The following is a 20,659-nucleotide window of genomic DNA, read 5'->3' on the forward strand; positions in this document are numbered from 1 at the left end:
ACTGGGAGGCCTTGAGGAAGCTGGGTTGATGCTTCACGAATCAGAGAAAAGAAAAGGCGGGGTGGCACGCGCTCCTGGCCAGCAGAGCCTCGGAGATGCTCAGTGTCTGCAAAGGCCCAACTACAGCCTCCCTCGATGTCCCCTTCCACGCTCCCCACACCCAGAGGAGAAGTCTGCCTGCGCTGGAGCTTACCCAGACTGTGGCAAGTGTCCCATTGTTCTGAGGACCGACCCGGCCTCCCGCGCTGCCCCCGGCCCGGCTGGGGTCAAGGGAGAGCGCCTAACTGCACAGAGTGGCAGCCGGGCCTCGTTCCAACCACTCCACACGAAGCACCCTCGCTCCTGCGCCCCACTCCAGAGCAGCTGCTGTGTCAGAGGGAGACACGAAGGGCCCGGAAGGGGGAGGGCATATTCTGCAAAAAGGGGGAATCTCCGATTTTCGTCTCCTGGTTTAAATAAGACTTTTAAAGTTAGTTTGTTCCTCAAAGTGCAGGAACCGGGGGCTCCGGCACTGCCGGCTCCGAGCACCGGGCCCTCTTCTGCACGCCCCTCTTTGAGCAGAACACTGCGCCCCCAGGGCCCTGCCCCACTCGGGCTCCAAGCCCCCAGGGCCCTGAGGATGGGCTTGTCAAGCCCCAGGGAAAGCCAGCTCGGCCTGATGTGGAAGGAACCTGAATTCCACATCCAGCTCATCCCCTGGCCTGCACTTTGCTCGGATCGATTGAATCATGGGGGTGGTGTGTATGCACAGCCTTGCCCACTCACCACTGCCCCCAGGCACAATGGGCCTCCACCCACCACGCAGGCACCAGCACCGGCTCCCTCCTCTGAGCTGGGGTGCAGCCCCCAGACCCGCTCGGGCCCAGCCAGCCGCATCGTCGCCTCGGCTCACCCTGCACCAGCCCCTGAGCACGCCTCCGTTCCACTTCCAGAGAGTGAAAAATAATGCATTAATTGAAACACAATAAAGGAGCAGTATTTTCAAGTTTTTCTAAGGTGCTTAAAGCACTTCAAATAGCACTACGTTACGTACGTACAGTCCCGGCCAGTCGTGGCAACTGGAATATTCGGGAGGGGGCGCAGGCCCCTCTTTCTTTCAACTGCAGGGAGCCCTGGCCTGCATGATAAAGTCTCTGGGAAAATATTTAGATAAGACCTGGGCAGCTTTGCCCCTCAAACATTTGAGAGACTATTTGTTTGGTGATGGAAGCTTGGTGGGGGGGGGGGGCGCGGTGGGTCTAGATTGTCCTTTAAAAACTTAAGTTGGTTTTAACTGAAGCATCTACCATTCTGGAGAAAGTGAAGGGGGAACGGGAGGTGTGCCCCGGGCAGGGGGTAGCTGATGTTATCCTCAGCAACGTGCCTCCTCTCTCCCTCTCACCTTTGTCTTAGTAAAGATGTTTTTCTCTTTTAACTAGAAGCCTTCAGGTAAAAATAAAGCAGCCACAGAAAAAAAAAATTAGTCTTTTTTAGGGTTAAACATCAGAAGACAAGCCTGTGCTGCTTTGGCCAATCAGATACGCCCCTGCCAGCTATAATATAGTACTGAAGACAGCCTCTCGCACAAGCTCTCAGGCTTGCTACCATTTAAAATCAGACTCTTTTTGTCTTTTGATTGCTGTCTTGAGCCCCAACTCCGATGTGTTCCGTTATCAGCGGCCAGCAGCCTGCCGTTCCAGCCCCCGTCTGGGTGGGGATCGGTGGCGAGTCCCCCGCAGCGGCGGCGGGCAAGGTTATATAGGAAGAGAAAGAGCAAGGCAGAGAGCGAGGGCGCCAGCAGCCAGCCGGAGCGAGCGAGGGAGGGAGAGCGCACGGGCACACACACTCGCACACCCGCACCCTCGCGCACTCAGACCTGCTCGGGCCAGCCTTGAGGTCCCTGGGCTCCATGGACGAGATGCTACTGCTGGCGAGATGTCTGCTGGTGGTGCTGGTCTCCTCACTGCTGATGTGCTCGGGGCTGGCGTGCGGACCCGGCCGGGGATTTGGGAAGAGGCGGAACCCCAAAAAACTGACCCCTTTAGCCTACAAGCAGTTCATCCCCAACGTGGCTGAGAAGACCCTAGGGGCCAGTGGAAGATATGAAGGGAAGATCACGAGAAACTCGGAGCGATTTAAGGAACTCACCCCCAATTACAACCCTGACATCATATTTAAGGATGAAGAAAACACTGGAGCGGACCGGCTGATGACTCAGGTAGAAACCCAGCACGGGGCGTGGAATGTGTTGCTTCCAAGGGGTTATGTGTAACCATGCCGTTCAGTCTGTTTGCTCTTCAGGCAGGTAGAAAGCCGATTTTGCCCTCTCCTTCCCCACCCACCTGCCGGCCTACCATCCCTTCCTCTTCCTGGAGGGGAATGGAGGTGAAGGGTCCAGCTGGAGAAGTTTAGGCTGGGGGGTGGGGATAAGGACGCTAGGAGATGTGGTCCTTGCATGGCCCTGATTTGATTTGTCCTGCTGGGATGGCCTTCCCATCCTGCCTCAGCTCTGCCTTGTAACTTGGGGAGACCTTCACTTTGGGGGCATCTGTCCTTTCCAAGTTGGGAGTGGGAATGGAGGGAGGGGGCGAGCATCCCCCCCATGAACATAGAGTGGCGTCCAGATCACTGTACAAGTGTAGCCTCGGCGCTGACACGTTTCCCTTCTCCTCTGTGTTTTTCTTTCCCACCACTGCTACCCCCCCGCGCTGCCCCCCACCAAAGACCCTCAACTGGAAAAGCCAGGAGGCCGGGCTGACAAAAGGTCGGGGCTCCAGAGGCGGCTGGGCTGGTCCCTGACCGTATCACATAGCTCCACTGCGATTCCATCGCTGGCAGCTGTGCCCATCAGAGTGTGAATGTATCGATATTTCTTTAAGGATGCCCTCTTATTCTCCCGAGCCCGCGGTACTTGAGGGGAGGGACTTAGAACTTACTGGCATTGCATCACGCTAGTTTTCAACCTGCTTGCATAGGAAATTAGGAGCGACTAGATATTAGCAGGAGGGGGGGCTGGAAAGAAGAACCAAAGCAAAACACGCATTCCTCTCGCCCTCTCCGCCTCCGTTTGAGACTTCTGGCTGCCAATCTGCCCGTCAATGGCAGACTTTCTGCAACTCCAGGCACGTATAACTGAAGCTAGAAATGGATTTCCTGGCAAATATAGGTCAACATCTTTTTTATTGCCCTATTAAAATATTCAAGTCCTACCTTTAGGGCCAGGAGCGCACCGCAGCTGACGGAGCGGCGCTGGCGGGGCGCAAGTGCAGGGGAGGTTGGGGGTGGGAGGGACCGAGGAGACACCTCCCGGCCGCTCCGCTCCCAGGCCCGATGGCCGGCCTTGCTGCGGAGCCGGGGAAGGCCAGGGGCAGGCGGGGGAGCGGGCTCCAGCTGACGGACGGAGGCGGAGAGGGAGGGGAGGAGAGGGTCCTCATCCCCGGCTCGCTCGCATCTGCTCCCGACCACCTTAAATCTGGACCGCGAGTGTGGACGCGCGCGCCTGTGCCCGAGAGCAGCGCGAGCCGCAATTAACTCTGCGCAGGCCGCGGGGTGCCGTGCGCGTGCGGCCGGCTGCGGGCGCTTCTCCAGCTCGTCTGGGGCTCCGACCCCCTGGTCACCCTCGGTCCCGGCGGGAGGGCAGGGGCCTTCCCGGGATCCCTCGGCACCGGGGAGAGGGGCGCGAGGCCCGCGCCAGGCGGCGGGGGCGGGGACGCCGGAGGTCCCCGAGCCGGAGGGCTCCGCAGCCGCCGCGGTCCGCGCCGGGCCGACGCGGGAGGGAGCGGGTCCCGGCCCGCGCCCTGCCCGGGGCCCCGGGCCTCGCCGCCCCGCCTACAAGTGCGAGCGCGCGGAGACGCGCACCCGGGCAGACGCATCTCGGCTCCACTTACTCCCGGGTTATCGATCTCGCGGCTCGGGTTTCAGAGCGCGCGGGGCTGGGCTGCGGCCGCCCGCCGGCCCCTCCACGCGCCCGAGCGCGGGCTCGGCCAGGGCTCCCGGCGGCGCTCCGACGGCCCGGCTGGCGAGGCGGTGCGGGCGGGCCCGGCGGGCCCGGGCAGGAGGGAGAAGCCGGTTCCAGGGCGGAGGCGCCTTGCGGGCCTGGGCGCCCGGCCCGAGCCCCCCGCCGGCTCCCTCGCCCCGCCGCCCCCGGCCGCCCCGCGGGGACCTACAGCCGTGCGGCCCGGCGCCCGGCCGCTCCGGCCGCAGCGTGCGCTGGCAGCATTTGAACTTCTGACCTTCTGTCAACTTCCCTCAGACGAACGAAACGAAAACAAATACTTTTTTTCCCTGGGCAGCGGCTATTCCCGTTCCCAGCACAAAAGGAGGGGGGAGGGGCAGCCGACGTCGGCGGGGGGGGTGGGGCGGGGAGGGCCAGGCCAGGCGTGTACCACGGGCCCCCAAAACGTGCCCTAAAAGCCTGGAGGCTGGGGAGGGGGGGGTGGCGAGAAAGGCGCCCCCTGCTTTACCCCTTCCCCGTCCTTTCTGCGTCCCCGGTCCTAAGAGTTAAAGCGGGGAAGGCGGGGGACCTGGGAGGTGAGGGCAGGGCCGGGGGAAGGGGAAGCGGCAACGCCTCCCGGGCTCCTGGGGCACCTGCTCCCCCGCCGGCCCCCCGCTTAAGAGAACCACCTAGACTCTGCTCTCGGGTGCGTGTCTCTGTCTCCCTAATGTGACTGCCGCCCAAGTCCCTCAACCATGGCAAGCTCGTCCCCAGTGGAACTTTCAGAGCAGTTCAGGAACGCATGAGCCCCTGGTTAATATTAACTCCGAGAGGGGGAAGCGCAGACAGACACGCTCTCCCCGCAGGCCGCGGTGCCGAGGGGCTCCGAGGGGGCAGGAGGCCGCGAGGGGCCGGCCTGCGGGCTGCGCGGGGGACCGGCCCGAGGCGCCACGTTGGGCAGATTTCCGGGTGCGTGGCGGCCCCGGGGAGCGGCGCTCAGGTGTGGGTTTGAAGGGAGGGGCCTGGTTTTCCGGAGGGGGGGAGGAGGAGCGGCGGGAGGTGTGTGCGGGGACCCGGGGGGACCCTTCGGAAGTCGGGACGCCCCCTCCCCCGCGCTGGGGAAGCCCGTGGGCGTCGGCGGTGACAGTCCCTGCTCGGCTCCCGGGCGCGGAGCGGCTGCGCAGACTGGGGAGGTGGCGGGAGCTCAGGCGTGGGGAACAACTTGGCCTCCGCCGACACAAAGCCGGGCCCGTCGGCCCCTGTGGGCTTCACGGTGGCTGCACAGAGGCGGGCTTGATTCGCGGCACACGACCCAGTGAACTGATAACCGGCCCGGGCTTCCCGGCGCTGCCCGCGACGATCCCGCCCGGCCGGGGCGCAGACACTCCTGCAGCCGCGGGCCGAGGCCGCGTTGCGCCTGGCGGAGCCCGGGCCTGCCTCGGCCCTGGGCTCCTCGCCTGGGGTCTCCACCTCCCGCCCGAGTGGCGCAGCTCAGAACGCTGGGGGATGGTACGCGTGCTCCCCTTCCTGCCCTCCCCCTCGCCAGCGGCCCCGGGGGAAGCCACTGAAAGCTTCATCTGCCCCCCGAAAGCAGGGAGCTGGGCTGCGATGGGGGCTCGGGAAGCGAGTGTCTGCGTGTGCGCGTCGGTGGTGTGCGCCTGCGCAGCCGGTTCCACATCCCGGCTCCAAACTGACCCTGGTTTACTGATTGATTTTCATGTAAAACGCATTCAATCCTCAAGATGACCTCACTCAAACTCTGTCCTTCTGACTTCTTTCTTTTTTTTTTTTTTTTAAGAAAACTGTTGGCGGGCCTAGAAACCTGCAAGCGCTGACCTGTTACCAGGACCGCCCCCTAGCCTTCTGCCTTCCTTCCACCACGCGCGCGCGCGCACACACACACACACACACACACACACACACACACACTTGCTGTACGTCTAACTCTACAACCACATACTGGTTTTTACTGCTGCCAACTACACAGGTCTTTTCCTGTCGCGCAATCGGTCGCATCCCCTTAAAACGCGGCAGCGGCCCTTGCAGGAGTCCTCCGCCTCCCCCGCGCTCTGTAAGAAAGAGTTCCCCCAGGCTATAATAGGGTCCTTGCTGGGGCCGGCTGGTCATCTCGGTAACCGGGGTCCCCGCCCGGATATCAGCCCTACCCTCTGCAGAAGTCAACTTGGAATTGTCCCCTATCCCTCCTGAGTCTGCCTCTCTGGGGGATGCCCCCATCATGATTTTGTCACCACCTCCCCTTTTTTCAACCCCGCCCCAGCCGCAGTATAAACGTCCAGTGAGTTGCTGTCCACACAAACATGCACGCGATTCAACTCTTTCTTGCATCCTTGTCTGAATGGGACCCGAGAATTATATGGGAACTCCCACAGCTTTACCCTGGCTTGAGTCCCGCCTATTCACTGCTTCTTTACTCCTACTGGCAGCTTCCTTGTGGGGGGGGCGGGGAACCCCAAGGCTGGTTACCAGAAGAAGCCTCCCTAAGGCAAGAGCTCAGAGGCCCCAGGCCTCTCTGGCTCCCCTCCCCCTCCCCTCCCCTCCCCTCCCCCACTCCACCTCTTAAGTTGGCTCTTCAAACTTGCAGGACACCATTCTGCGCCGGCCAAGAAAACAAGAGGGGGGGGAGGGAACAGGTTAAGGAAAACAAGAGACACAATCAGACCACAGAAAAGCCGGGAGAAAAGAGTTCCACGGGGAAAAGGAATGTGGCTGTCCAGATAAAGAATGTTTGTCATCCGGCCCTGGTCTTATTGAAAATTATAACTCACCTGGTTGCCTTTCACTTCTGGTTCCCCCACCCCTTCGGCTGCTATCAGGGTCCCACCACCCTCTCTACCTTTGGCTTAATTCTCACCTCAGATAGGCGCAGGGCAGAGATAAGGCAAGGCTTTTAACTCTGTAAGAAGTATACCGTGTATTTTTCTTTCTATGGCTAAGTTGCACCCGGGGCCTCTCTCCCGCCTCCTAAGAGGGAGTTTGTCCAGGGAGTTGGGTGGAGCCTTGCACAGGTGCGGAGCGATGGGGCCACAGAAGAGGGCAGGGGCGTGGAGGCCATCGTGGAGGAGGACACGGGCCATAGCCTGGGGTGCTCCTGGAGGCTTCCGCAGCCACTGTCCCAAACCACGCAGTTTACTTATTTCGAAGACAGACATTTCATCTGCTTCTCAGGCCGTAACGGGGGCTCTGCTATTTCAGGTGTGGAGAAAGGCGCTCAAGTCGCCTCCGAGAGGACGTGCTCCTCCTATAATGCCACCCCCTCCTCCCTAGCCGAGCTCCCCCTCTCCGGAACAGGCCGGCCCGTTCCAGGCCTGGCCTTGTCTCCCTACTTCTGCGCGCAGCCCGCATCCTGGGGGGCGGGGCAGGGCAGCCCAGGGGTAGGGTTGGGGCAGGCCCGGACGCTCACGGGCGCTGGGTGCCCCCTTCTCTCCACAGCGGTGCAAGGACAAGTTGAACGCCTTAGCCATCTCCGTGATGAACCAGTGGCCAGGAGTGAAGCTGCGGGTGACAGAGGGCTGGGACGAGGACGGCCACCACTCGGAGGAGTCGCTGCACTACGAGGGCCGTGCAGTGGACATCACCACCTCGGACCGCGACCGCAGCAAGTACGGCATGCTGGCACGCCTGGCCGTGGAGGCCGGCTTCGACTGGGTCTACTACGAGTCCAAAGCGCACATCCACTGCTCGGTGAAAGCAGGTGAGGGGGGCGGGCCCGCCCACCCAACCCATGCCGACAGCACCCCCCAGCAGCTCCAGATCTGCGCCCCAAAGCCCGGCTCACGGGAAAGAGGAAAGTGGGGAGGAGGGGGACAGGAGGGAGGGGACTGGGTGACGACTGGTGTTTCTGTGGCGGGAACAGAGTCCGTGAGGCCTGTCCCAGTCCCCAGCCGGGAGCCGTCCCTACCTTTGAGGCCACAGAGGCCCACGTTCTCTGAGCCCAGATGCAGAGGGCATCTGACTTCTCGAGCCTTCCCCCACCCCTGTTTCCGGAGTCCCCACTGCAGGTGGCAGAGACAGAGAGGAAAGATGGTGGGGCGGGGGGACTGTCCTAGTGAGAGACTGCAGCCCTGCCCAGTCGGCCAGCTCTGGCCCAGAGCCTCTGTCTCAATAGAGCTTAAGAATGAACCACTCCCCACTCGCCACCGGCCCGCACCCGGCACAGGAGGTTCTGCCCGGGGTGGAAGCCCCGGTCCACTCCCTTCCCCCCTGAGCGCCTGTGGATTCTGAACTAACTTAACTCACTCGGCCTCTGGGAAGAGGCCTGATGGGAGGTAATAAAGCCGGTAGTTACCACTTCCAACATCTGGAGGCCGCAAGCCCAGAAGCATCCGTCCTTATTAGGAACCAGCTGGGCTGCCCTGAGCCACAGGCAGGGCCGGGAAAGCCAAGCCTGCAGCTGGAGCCCCCGCCCTGCTGCGTGAGGCTGACTTCCCTGGGCCTGCAACGCCACACGCTGTTGCTGGCGAGGAACAGCTCCGGAAGGAAGGCGCGCGCGCGCGCACTGGCCCCAACTCCACTGAAGCAGGTCTCTCCAACTCTCGGCAGAAGCCGGCGCATTTAGCAAGAGAGTTCACAGTGAATTTCGGAGGAACTGCGTCTCCCCCCACCCCCAGTTTCGCCTGTTTGTCTCCTAAACTGTATTTTGATAGCGTATGTTAGCAGAAAAACACTTTCAAAGTGTCGAGGCACACTTTGGAATTAAGGAAAATAGTGGCCTCCTGTAACAACAGAAAGAGAAAGGTGTGGAAGGCTGGGGGAGAAGGTCTGGGCTTAGAGCCCGGGAAAGGGTCTCAGACGCCAGCAGGGCTGGGAGGCGCGCCCCGACTTCGCGGGGCTCCTAAATGGCGGCGCGGCGCGGCGCGCGGCCCCCTCCGGGCCACCCCTGTCCGCGGGGTCCCCCTGGCGGGGGTCCCTCGAGGTCTCCTCGCAAATGAGCAGCGGTCGTCCGGCCCGGGACCCCGCCGGGGGAGCCGGGCCGGGCGCGCAGAGCCGCTCATTGGCATTCCGCGCACACGGGCCGGGCGCGGGGCGGTGCGTGTCAAGCAGGGTCGTGCGACTCGACGCCTCGGGCTCGCCTGCGTCCCGGGCGCATTCCGGGCGGCTATGTCGGGCCTCCAAAGGCCGGCCCCGCACTTCATGCCGGAGAAAACGATGAGAAGATTAAAAGCCCTCAGTAATTCCAGCAGGAAGATTCTTTCTCGCGATCTCTATTTGCAAAAAGCAGGATCCCGGAGATTGGAATGCAAAGAGGACGGGGACGTCCCCGCCCCTCCTCCACGGCCCCCTGCGCGCCGCCCGACTCCGATTATTGTCCTCGGGACAGTGAGCCTCAGAGAGCGACAGAGGCCGGAGAAAGCGGGTAGTCAAGGGGCCTTGAGAACCCGGCGCTTCCAGAGCTCGGAGCAGGCCCCGCCATTTAAAATTCAAATACACATCTCGAGTGCTTGGAAGAGAGGCCTGGCTGTGCAAATAGTGCTTGTGAGGCCCGGGCTTCTGGAGAGCCCGCGTGTGAATCGCCGGGGGTGCGGCGGGGGGGGGTTGCACCTGAGCAAATAGGGAGGGGGCGGCCCAGAGCTGGAGAGAGAGGGAGCCGAGAAGGGGTGGGGGGGATGGAAGGAGCCCCTCTTCCAAGAGCGCCTCCCATTTGTTGCAGAAATTACAATGACAATGGAGAGCCCTTTATTGGATTTTAATTAGAAGATCCACACAAGCCCCGGATTTTCACACCTCGGCCAATTCTCTGGAATGTTTGTCCAGTTGCTACAACTACTACAGCTATTTTTCAGCCCCGCCCTCGCCCCCAACCGGCCGACACCAACCAGCCGACACCAAGGCCCCCCGCTGGGCGCTGGGGGCGGGGGGGGGGCGCGGGGAGCGGCCGAGGGTCCCCGCCGCGCAGCCCGGGTGCGGAGCGCACGAGGGGGCGCCGCGCCCCGCGCCGGAGGCGGGAGCAAAGGAGGGTGCGCCCCGGCGCCCCGGTGAGCTCAAGGAGGCTTCCTGAGGAATCCAAGTGGAGAGCAAATACCCTCTGAATTCGTGGCGAGGTTGGGTGTGTGCTGAGCCGGCGGGGGAGGGGGGAGGCGAAAGGGAAGTTGTGTAACCGGCCTCCCGCCGGAGACGCCAATCGACCTTTGTCACCGCCAGTCCAATCCTAAGAGAGTCGTTAAGGAATGCGTCTGCATCTGAATTTGGTCACCGAGGCGGTGGGGATGGGGGGAGGGAGGTCCGCGCGGGACCAGCCTGGCGTCTCTCCCCGGAGCCACGCGCTTCCTTGGTCTGGGCGCGCGGGACACCAAGCGTGCGCCCCCCTTCCCAGCCGCGTCTTCCTCTCGGGACTCACCGCCCTGTCTCCTCTTCTCTCCCTTCTCTTCCCCCGCAGAGAACTCGGTGGCGGCCAAATCGGGCGGCTGCTTCCCGGGCTCGGCCACGGTGCACCTGGAGCAGGGCGGCACCAAGCTGGTGAAGGACCTGCGCCCCGGGGACCGCGTGCTGGCGGCCGACGACGAGGGCCGGCTGCTCTACAGCGACTTCCTCACCTTCCTGGACCGCGACCACGGCGCCAAGAAGGTCTTCTACGCCATCGAGACCCGGGAGCCTCGCGAGCGCTTGCTGCTCACCGCCGCGCACCTGCTCTTTGTGGCGCCGCACAACGGCTCGGCCGTCCGGGAGCCCGAGGCGCTGTCGGGCGCCGGGCGGCCGCCTGGGGGCGCGCCGGAGCGCCGGGCGCTCTTCGCCAGCAGCGTGCGCCCTGGCCAGCACGTGTACGTGGTGGCCGAGCGCGGCGGGGATCGGCGGCTCCTGCCGGCCGCCGTGCACAGCGTGACGCTGCGCGAGGAGAGCACGGGCGCGTACGCGCCGCTGACGGCGCAGGGCACCATCCTCATCAACCGGGTGCTGGCGTCGTGCTACGCGGTCATAGAGGAGCACAACTGGGCGCACCGGGCCTTCGCGCCCTACCGCCTGGCGCACGCGCTCCTGGCCGCGCTGGCGCCCTCGCGCACGGACCGCGGCGGGGGCGGGGGCGGCGGCCGCGTGCCCCCGCCCGCGCCAGGTGCGACCGACGCGCCAGGCGCCTCGGGCATCCACTGGTACTCGCAGCTGCTCTACCAAATAGGCGCCTGGCTGTTGGACAGCGAGGCCTTGCACCCGCTCGGCATGGCGGTCAAGTCCAGCTGAAGGCCAGGGGGCCGGGGAGGGCACCGGGAGGGGGCGGGGCGGGGCGGGCGCGGGGAGGGGCGAGATACCGCAAACGACACACGGAAAAAGCGCACGAAATGAGACTTTAATTATAATAATAATTAATAATAATAAAAAAGTAGGACAGTCCAAAGTAGACTATAAGGAATCAAAGACCCCGAGAAATTCTGTTGTTGTGTTTAGTTTATATATATATATTTTTGAATTTTTTGATTCCTGTTTAATTTTGGTTATTTTTTCACCTCTCCTGGCTATTTATTTGTTTGGTATGAATAGATGTTTTAAAATAATATGAACCGGACCTTCAAGAGCCTTAAATAGTTTGTTTCTTGGATAATTTATTATCATGTGAACTGTACTCACAGGGGGAAAGGTTATTTTGTGAGGCCAAGCGACCCGCTCAGAGTCTATTTTTCTACATGTCCCTCGTCCTGGCGTTCAGAAAGCAAAATTCTGTCCTCTCCATTCCTCGTGTGCAACGCTCCTGCTTTTCAGCAAGTGTAAACTAAAACATGCTTCATGGGGGTCCACAAATTATATTTTTATACACAGAATTGTAAATTAGATTTTTGAGAGATCAATACTTAACTGAATTACATTTCATTTTTGAAATAGTGTAAAATATGAAAATATATTATTTTAATTTAACTAGTTTCCAGTGTAACAGCCATCTCCTGTTTCATCTTCTGGGTTTAATATTTGTCATCACCATTTTGGCCACATTCTTGGAAGTCAAGACTGTTACACACTCACACACACATACACTTTTTTTTTCTTGGACAAACTGGAAGAACTCTGTTATTTTTAACTTCAAAGAATTTATTAGAAAATAATATTTTTTAAAAGCGCACATAGTGATGATCCCACAAGGATGGAGCCTGTAGTTTGTACAGAGAAAAACAAAGGATGTTTTTGCATTAATAAATTGAGAAATAACTGCTGTAAATTTACTAAAATGTATTTTTGAATATTTTGTAATAGTTTTATAGAAATAAAATGTGCCACGCACAGCCTGGTTAGTATATAATAACTAAGAATTCCTGTTGCAGCCCTTTTTCTTTCCTTTTTTTTGGCTTCTTTGTTTGGGAAACCTAGTGCTGACAGGAGTTCCCAGTATTATATTTAGATGTGTTGCTTATACTGTGAATTCAGATCCACTTACGTAGGTTACCGAATCGACTTGTTTGTTTTCGTCACTGGAGAAACCTCAGCTCTGTTTGTATTTATCGTGTGAAAGTCTCTCTACTCAGAAGGATGGCGGTGCCGTGCTGGGTGCCCTCCTGCCCTCACCTCCCCCAGCTTAACCAGCACAGCCTCAGTGGCTGCCTGGAGGAGGCGGCCTGGGGCAGTCACCCAGAACTTCCTCCCCAGGCCCCGCGTCATTGTTGGCCGACTCTGTTCCCTCCACTTGGTTGACCCAGGTTGGGGTGCGCTGTCCCCCTGGCCTTGCAGGGAGGAGGTCCTTAACCGCTTTCTGAAGTCCTGGGGTGCCCTTTTCAGAAGGGTCCCCAAGGAGAGGGCCAGGTGTTGGTCTGCAGGAGGCTGTGCTCCCTGCCTGCTCCGTGCGGACCCGGCCTTCCCTCGTCTCCCGTCACACCCACTAGAGCCTCAGGGTGCCGGGGTCCTCGGGCCACGCTGGTGTCTCCAAGTTGTCTGTCCTGAGTGGTTGTCAGGTGAGGACGTTTGTCCCTAGGTCGTGGTCCTCCTTCCGCGGGCGCCCCGGGGCCAGTGCCCGGTGTCAGCGGGGCCGGGGGGGGACAGGTCCTCCGTGCCGGATGCTGTGTCATAGGCTCAGCCGCCCTGGGCGGTCACTCTGAGGGCTTTGGTTTAGTGGAGGCTGCTGTCCCGCGTTGCGCTCTGGGCCCAAATGCCTCCGCAGGCTGAGCTTCGGAAAGGTGGGCCGTGTGGCCTCAGGGCCTCTTAGAAGATTGAAGATGTCTGGAGGCGGGCCTGGGTTTAGAGGAACAGAATTGACTCGACGGACGGCCTCGGGCCGGTCTCCGTCCCACCTGGTCAGGGTCTGGAGAAGCTGCTTCTGAGGCTAGGGCTCGGGTCCCTGGGGGGCTTCTGTGCTGAGGTCTGGTGAGATGTGGCTCTCCAGGAGGCCGAGGGCCCCGATGGGTGGTGCTGGGGCCAGAGCTCACCCTCCGGGCAGGAGTGGTCCCCGGTTCTCCTTGGTCTCCGACGTGGTCAGCAGGGTTACGATCCCTGGTAAGGCTGGTGGTTTCTGTTCTGATGACTGTTCAGGTCTGAGTGTTAAGTCAAACCAGGAGCACGAAGCTCACCAGCAGCTCTGGCCAGGCTGATCCACTGGACTAGTTAGCGGTCAGAGAGAGAGGTCAGGTGTTGGCCTGGCCCAGAGGTCCCTGGCAGCGCCCCCTCCTGGCCGGGCAAGGTGGTGGCACCCTCGCCTGTTCCCCCCCACTCCCTCCCCACCTTTTAAGACCCTTCACAGCTTTATAGTGAGAATTCTCTTTTTCACGTCCACCGCGTAGAGAAACGAAGCGCAGGGCATCGGGCAGGCGCAGCACTGCTGCCGGACGAGGGCCCACTTCTCCATCTTCAGGGTTGACAGGACCAAGAGTTTGTGCCAAGCGTGTGCGTGGTGTTGCCGCCGGCCTCCCTCGTGACTAATTGCATATCTATTCCTGTCAAACACGCGTACCAGAATGTACTTGAAACTGTTATCTTTGTGCTCTGTTGTTTGAATAATTAAAGAAGTTACAGAGACTTTGTGCCGTGTCTGTTCTGTGGCAGAATTCCCGTCCCATCCTGTCATCTGCAACTCCCGTTTTCTTCCACCAGGTTGTCCCAGATATGTGAAAGAAGAAATGTCATTGAGAGTGCACACTTCGGATCCATCGGGGGTGGTGATGGGCTCTTACGTGTGGGACAAAGCACGAGGCCCGTCCATCTGAGGAAGCTGCCAGCACGCGGTGGCGCGCGCGCGCGTGTGTGTGGGGGGGGGGGGGGGAGGGAGGCAGCCCCATCCTCTCCTGGTGGAGACCCTTTGCTGTCAGCATCACATCCACATGGGAAATACTGGGCTGACATGCAAAGAATGCCGGCTGGTTGCAAGATTTGGCAAGAAAGCAACAAAGTGCCTGCCTGTGAGCCAGCTCCAGGGCTGGGGGGCGGGGAGGGGGGAAGCATCTGGGTGCCCCAATGACACAGAAAAGGGGCCAGTCCATCCTTGTGAAAGAACCATCCACTCAAGGGGGCTGAGAGGTCCAGGGAAGTGACCTTCATAGTTTCTTATCGGCCAACCATGGCCCCAGGGACAAATCTGGACAGCGGCCCGTTTTTGTACAGCCCACAAGCTGAGATCGGGTTTTACATTTTAAATGGTTGAAAATAAAACAGCTAAAGAAGAATAGTCCATATGTGAAAATTCTATAAAATCTGTAACTCAGCTTCCATCAGCAAGTTTCTCTTGGAAGCTTACTCCCCCCACCCCACCCCCAGGCTGGCTCATTGCTCTGCCTGCTGTCCCGGGGGGGCCTTCAGGCTCCCACGGCTCCGAGAAGCTGCATCAGGGACCACGCAGCCCACAGAGCCTGAAGTATGTACTATCCGGGTCTTTACAGAGGACGTTCGCCAGCCCCCATCTAGGATCTCATGGAAACCCAGCCCGCTGCGGTGGGGCTGGGACGTAGAGGGGTGAGGCCAGCACAGCACATTTTCTACTGGAATTCAGAGGCGGCTCACATTGCTCCTTGCTCAGGTAACACATCCAGCAAGACCTGGTGGTGAGACAGGCGAACCCTGTGCTAGCCTGGAGGTAAACTGGAGACACCCACCTGTAAAGACCCACGAGCCGGGGGCCAGAAGCCATGCAGGCTTCATCCCAACCTGGTGAAAATCGCCCCCAGGGGGAACATAGGAAGCCCGTGTTTGGAGGTAACCTTCTTGGCTGTTCTTGGCTGAGCCTGATTTTCTCAAAGGAAGAAGAAACTGACAGTAATTCACATTCTATAAACAAGCTCTGGGCCCACCAAGAAGACAGGGAAACTGCATGAAGGTGGCGTTTTCAATGGGTGTCTTTGGTTTTCGGGATGAGGGCAGCTATGCTTCCAGAAGGGGGAAACTGGTTTAAATAAGAGGCTCAAGAAATCGGAAAAGATAAATTCGAAGAAATATTATGCCGAAAACCCAAGGATTTCCCCGTACAACGGAACCGGCTCCTGGGTGGGAACGTCCACGCCCCGGGCCAGGGCCTGGGTGTTTGCTTCCAGGGGCAGGTGATGCCCTTTCCGCTGGACGCCAAGCCTCAGCCCAGTCGGGAAACTCCCTTTCTCCAGACTCCCCCAGGAAGGCTCAAGGCTTCCCCTTCTGAGCCTGGCAACCAAAAGGCCGCAAAACAAACCCGATGTCTTTGGAAGGAGCTTTGGGCCCCGGGTCCGTGTCTGTCACCCTGCGGGTCCAAGTCATCAGAATCCCAGCCGAAACCCTCCAGCCAGACCCAACAGGCAGGCCACACATGGGCCAAGAAAGCAGGAGCCTGGGCAGAGACGTGGGCGTGGAAGGGGGGGCTGTTTCAGAAAGAGCCCCAAAGCGTTGCCATCAGCACGGGACCACCAGGTGGAGCTGGACCTGACCTCTCCCCCTTTTGCCGCTGGTGGTGTTACTCCGTGGCCTGTGCGCGCGGGCACAGCCAACCTTCCCGAGCCCGGGGCTCTGCGGGTCAGGGCCCCATCGCTGCCAGCACCGGGCGGCCGCCGCCCTTTCGCGGCCGCGCTGCGGCTCCCCGGCCGGCCCCGTCTCTTACCTTCCCGGGGCGGCGCCCGCCCTCCCGAGCCTGCGGCCGCTCCGCTTCTCGCTGGGACTTCCGGGCAGCCGAAGCGCCAAGTGCAGGAGGCGGCTGGGAGCAGAGGGCTGGGCTGCGGGCTTGCGGCTCAGGGTGGCACCATGCCTCTGGTTCAGCCTGCTCGCCCAGAAACTTTCCCGGGATCCAGCATCACGAGGCGCAGCCGGGCTGGCAGGAGAAACTCCCCTGAGTGGAGTCCGAGCGCCCTCTGCTGGTCACGGTGGGAAAGTCGGGCCTCGCGCCCGGACAGGGGCCGACAGTGACGGGACCGCCATCGGGGGCTGATCAACACAAAATATCAAAAGTACCTTCAAAAAGAGGGCAGTGGCGGCAGGGCAAGCCCCCAGAGAGGGGTGACGTGTGGGGTCAGAGCCGACAGCACCGCCCTGTCCTGCGTCCCCTCCCCACCAGTTGAAGCCCAGCCATCAAAGCTGCCCCCGTGCACCAGGCCGGGTCAGTGCTCGAAAGCATCACTTTCTTCTTTATTGTGGCCAGCAGTCAAAAAAGGAAGAAAAAAACGATGATGCTGGGAAAACTGAAGCCTAGAAACGTGCGCTGAGGAGGGCGGCAGGGCACCCTCGAGCCTTCCTCTCCCTTAACTGGGGCTGAGGGTCCCCGGGCTGGGAGGCCCCGCATCCGGGCCCAGCTGCAGACCTTTCCGAGCTGAGGGGCGTGGCCAGGGGTGCAACTTGGCGAGTCCTCCTCCCGAGGGCCGGGGTGGCAGCGTCCGGGGGTTCCTGGACCTGTGGACCGTCACTTGGCTTCCGTGGCCTGGAGACAACTTCCCACATCTTGGGGTGAGTGGATGACCTGTGAGAGGCTCTCAGGAAGGACAGGGCCACACACGTGGACAGTAGTCATGGTGGCTTCTCCTTTACCAAGAGGGAACCGATGGGCTCCCCACTCCCCAGCCCTCTGACCGGGGACTTAACTCCGCCAGGCCTCCATTCCACCCGTGATGAGACAGGGCACCCTGAGGTCCCTTTAAGCTCAGAAATACCCCTGATCTAAGGCTGGATCACTCCTCTGTCCCGTACTCAGGCCTCACCTGGATTCAGATGAGACTCTGATGGAGTCTGTCTACACACACGAAAAAAGATGACCTTACAGTCTTTGAAAATTCTAGATGAAGGCATCTGAGTCTCTACGAACCGATGTTTGGGGTCGGCTGCAGTGGAGCGCTGATGCCAACACCAGCTGTGTCCTGAGCAACAAAGCACGGGGGGGCGGGGGGGGGGCTCTTCCCTCGAGCGGCCTTCACGGGGGACCCGTCCCTGCGCTGGACGCCATCCTCAGTGGAAAAGAACCCGGCATCTGACCCGCCCCGGCGCCCCCTGCAGCAGCACCTGGGCACCAGAGACACTGTAGGCGGTGGCCTGAGCAACAGGGGGGGGGGGGGCGGGGGGGGGGCTCTTCCCTCGAGCGGCCTTCACGGGGGACCCGTCCCTGCGCTGGACGCCATCCTCAGTGGAAAAGAACCCGGCATCTGACCCGCCCCGGCGCCCCCTGCAGCAGCACCTGGGCACCAGAGACACTGTAGGCGAAGTGCCCCCTCCCTAAAAGCCGGGGCTGGCTGGGGCGGGAGCAGAGTTGTGCGGAGGGCGACTGGGGACGCGGGGAAGAGACCCCTCTCTGTCCTCATCCACTGTAGGCCAGAAAGCACTTTCCTCCCAGCCCCTCCCGGACAGAGCCCAGGCCACCCAGATGCAGACCCCAGCGCAGCCGCTGCTGTGGGGAAAGCACCCCTTTCAGCTCTCTTCCTCTTTTTCAAGGAAGAAGTTGAAGAAAAAAGAAAAAACCTAATAGACCAACGCTGATGGAGCGTCCAGAGCCCCTTCCCTGTTGGGGCTCGCTCTGCGATAGACCGGCCCGCCCACGGGGAGGAGCCGCGCCGCCCCCAACTCCCGGCCACGCGGCACCGCAGCCATGCTGCCTGCAGCGCTGCCTTCTCCCCCCCACCACCGCCCCGTTTATTACGGGGTCCACGACCTCCGGACGGCCTGCGGGAGAGGCTTTCGAGTGACTGCCCTGAACCCCAGGGCCGAGCCAAGAACCACACAGAGCGTGCGGAGGGCACCTCCTGCAGACGGCACCAAGCTTGGGTCCCACTGCAGCCCCAGACCCCCCCACCTGCCCTCCTGGCCACCAGCCCACCCACGGAGGGCAGAGGACCGGGGGTGAGAAGGAAAAGGGGAAACTGAGGCAGCCCGGGGGGGGTCTCGCCGCCAGCCGCCAGCCCCCGTGGTCCAAGGTGCATCTGAGGAGCCGCCCACCCTCAGCAAAGAAGCCCCGACACCCCAAGTCGGCCAGGAGGCTGAGCCGGGAAGGGGCGGCCCGGGGGAGGCGGGTCTCAGCCCAGCCACGCCCAGCACGGGACGGGGTGTGAAGAGCTTCGCAGATACGCATCGATTCGTCCCATTCTCGGTGTTTCCCTCGTCCTGTGGAAGGAGCGCACTTTCGTCGTGCGGAGAGTGAAGTGATATTTAAATGCCAGGAGCTCCGATCCCGCCCGGACGCAGCCCCTGGCTCCCGGCCGCGGGCCGCGTGGCCCTCGGGGCCGGGGCAGGTGGCCCTCGGGGCCGGGGCACGTCGGCCCGTTTCATCCCTTCCCGGTTCTGTGACTTAAAGCGACCCCGGTGGCCCTCACGCGGGCCTCCACCTCGGGGCCCCCGGATGCCAGCGCCCTCCCCGCCGCTCCGAGCTATTTATAGGCGGAGCTCCGCGTCGGTCCTGAACACGCGGTGTTCAGTCCAAAAAGAACCTTTTTAGGTCAAGGAAATGAGTTTAAAAATACTTTGCCTGCGAGTGAGCCAGCTGGAGGGCGCAGCCTTCCCATCCTCAGCCCCCTCCAGGCGGGCCCTCTGAGCGCAGGCCGGCGCCCTCCTGGCCGTCCTGCCAGCTGTGACCTCCAGGCCCCAGGGAAGATGCCCCAGGGCAGACAGACCCCCCCAGCCCCAAGTCCAACTCCAGGAGAGGCAGGGCCCCCGCTGCTCCCCCCTCGCACCCCGGAAGGTGCAGACAGGCAGGGGAGCACACGAGCTTCTGGATTAAGCGCTTGAGGGTGTGGCTGGGTGTGCGAGTGTACGTGTGCGTGTGCGGCGTGCGTGTACGCAAGTTACCGCGGGAGATGCGAGGGTGCGCGCACGCGCGTGGGTCTGCGTGAGCGGTGGGGTCGGGGAGGAGTGCGCAGGCGCCGGGCCGCAGAGCCAGGACCGGCCTGCGGCTGAGTGAGAACGTGCCTTCTGAGTCCAAGGGCACCCGGCTGGGGTGAGCGCGGGCTAAAGCCGCCCGTCTTCCTGCGCAGAGAGGCAGCCTGGGCCTGACATGCTAGGCCCCTGGGAGTAAGGCCTTTCAGTCGCTTCTTCAGTATGGACTCCTCCTCTGAGGACGCGTCTTGAGAGGAACGCAACAGGCAGGTGACGGGGTCCTGGGACAGGCCCCGTGGGGACCACGGGGCCGCCGGGGGGGCAGGCAGAGGACAGAGGAACTGAGGGCCCCACACAGAGCTGAGGGGCCGCAGAGAGAGGGGAGGGGGCCCCGGGGAGGCTGTGAGCTCCCTCCCCCGAGCCCCGCACCTCCCTCCGCTCCTGAGCCCTCGGTTAATACGGTTTCATATCCGCAGCCAGGACAGGGGCGATTTCCAAAACTTGCGGCGACAACATGCCCAGCCGTGTGGCCCAAACCGGGCTGTAGTCGACGTCACCGTTCACAGCACACAGGGGCTGTTGTGCACTGGACAACACGTGTGTGCCTATCTGTGGTACATGTACGCTACGTATTGTAAGCAACATAACGCACATCACACGGGCCCAGCACTTACACGCGTTTGGTAAGTGGCAGCCGTTACATCTTCTATCCAATCGAAGCTGCCTAACTTACCAGTGGGCGGTACCAATGGAAGTTGTCACACACCACGGTCCTTCCTCAATGGCTGTTTTCTGCAACATCAAGGCGCTGCAGCCGTCTGACGATGCCCTCGAGATGAACAAGATGTGTGCAACTGCATCTTGAGTGCTTCCTGGCTGATGGCGAGTGTCAGACATACCCCGTCTCAGAGATGTCGAGGGTGAAAAAAAGGAGTATCTTACCGTCAGCGTACCACAATACGGTGTAGACTTCTTCTCTAGAGAACTTTAAATTTGTTTCACAAAGAATAAGGGCCATAATGCCATATTTTATAAAATCAATATGGATATTTACATACATATATTTTATTTTATTTTATTTTATTTTATTTTTTTTTTTGTGGTACGCGGGCCTCCCTCTGCCGTGGCCTCTCCCGTTGCGGGGCACAGGCTCCGGACGCGCAGGCCCAGCGGCCACGGCTCACGGGCCCAGCCGCTCCGCGGCACGCGGGGTCCTCCCAGACCGGGGCGCGAACCCGGTTCCCCTGCATCGGCAGGCGGACGCGCAACCACTGCGCCACCAGGGAAGCCCCTACATACATATATTTTAAAATATATGGTTTTTTTCCCCGAAGCCTGGGGCTTACAGGATGACGGGATCAAGTCACCATGAAATCCAGGAGGAGGGGGGTGTGGAAGGTGAGGACCAGAAGTCACTGCCGTCCAGGTGTGACCCGAGCGCCTTTCGTCTTCCGAGATTCCCCACCAGGATTGCCAGGAAGCAGCTGCTTTCTACCGAAGGGCCGCCAGCTTTGCCTGGTCCCTGGGCCTCATGCCACGTCGGTTTCTGGGCCCCAACCAGGGGAGGACGTCTTGCAGCGG

At 61.0% G+C, this 20,659-nt stretch overlaps 1 protein-coding gene across 1 annotated transcript; it reads left to right on the forward strand.

Annotated features, from left to right (window-relative positions):
- Positions 1–1,888: 1,888 nt before the first annotated feature.
- SHH (sonic hedgehog signaling molecule) lies at positions 1,889–11,104 on the forward strand. Its single transcript, XM_024130991.1, has 3 exons — positions 1,889–2,197; positions 7,364–7,625; positions 10,308–11,104. Exons 1-3 carry the CDS (start codon positions 1,889–1,891, stop codon positions 11,102–11,104), a joined length of 1,368 nt encoding a protein of 455 aa, XP_023986759.1.
- The last annotated feature ends 9,555 nt before the right edge of the window (positions 11,105–20,659 follow it).

The sequence above is a fragment of the Physeter macrocephalus genome, chromosome 5, assembly GCF_002837175.3.
Source record: "Physeter macrocephalus isolate SW-GA chromosome 5, ASM283717v5, whole genome shotgun sequence".
NCBI lineage: Eukaryota > Metazoa > Chordata > Mammalia > Artiodactyla > Physeteridae > Physeter > Physeter macrocephalus.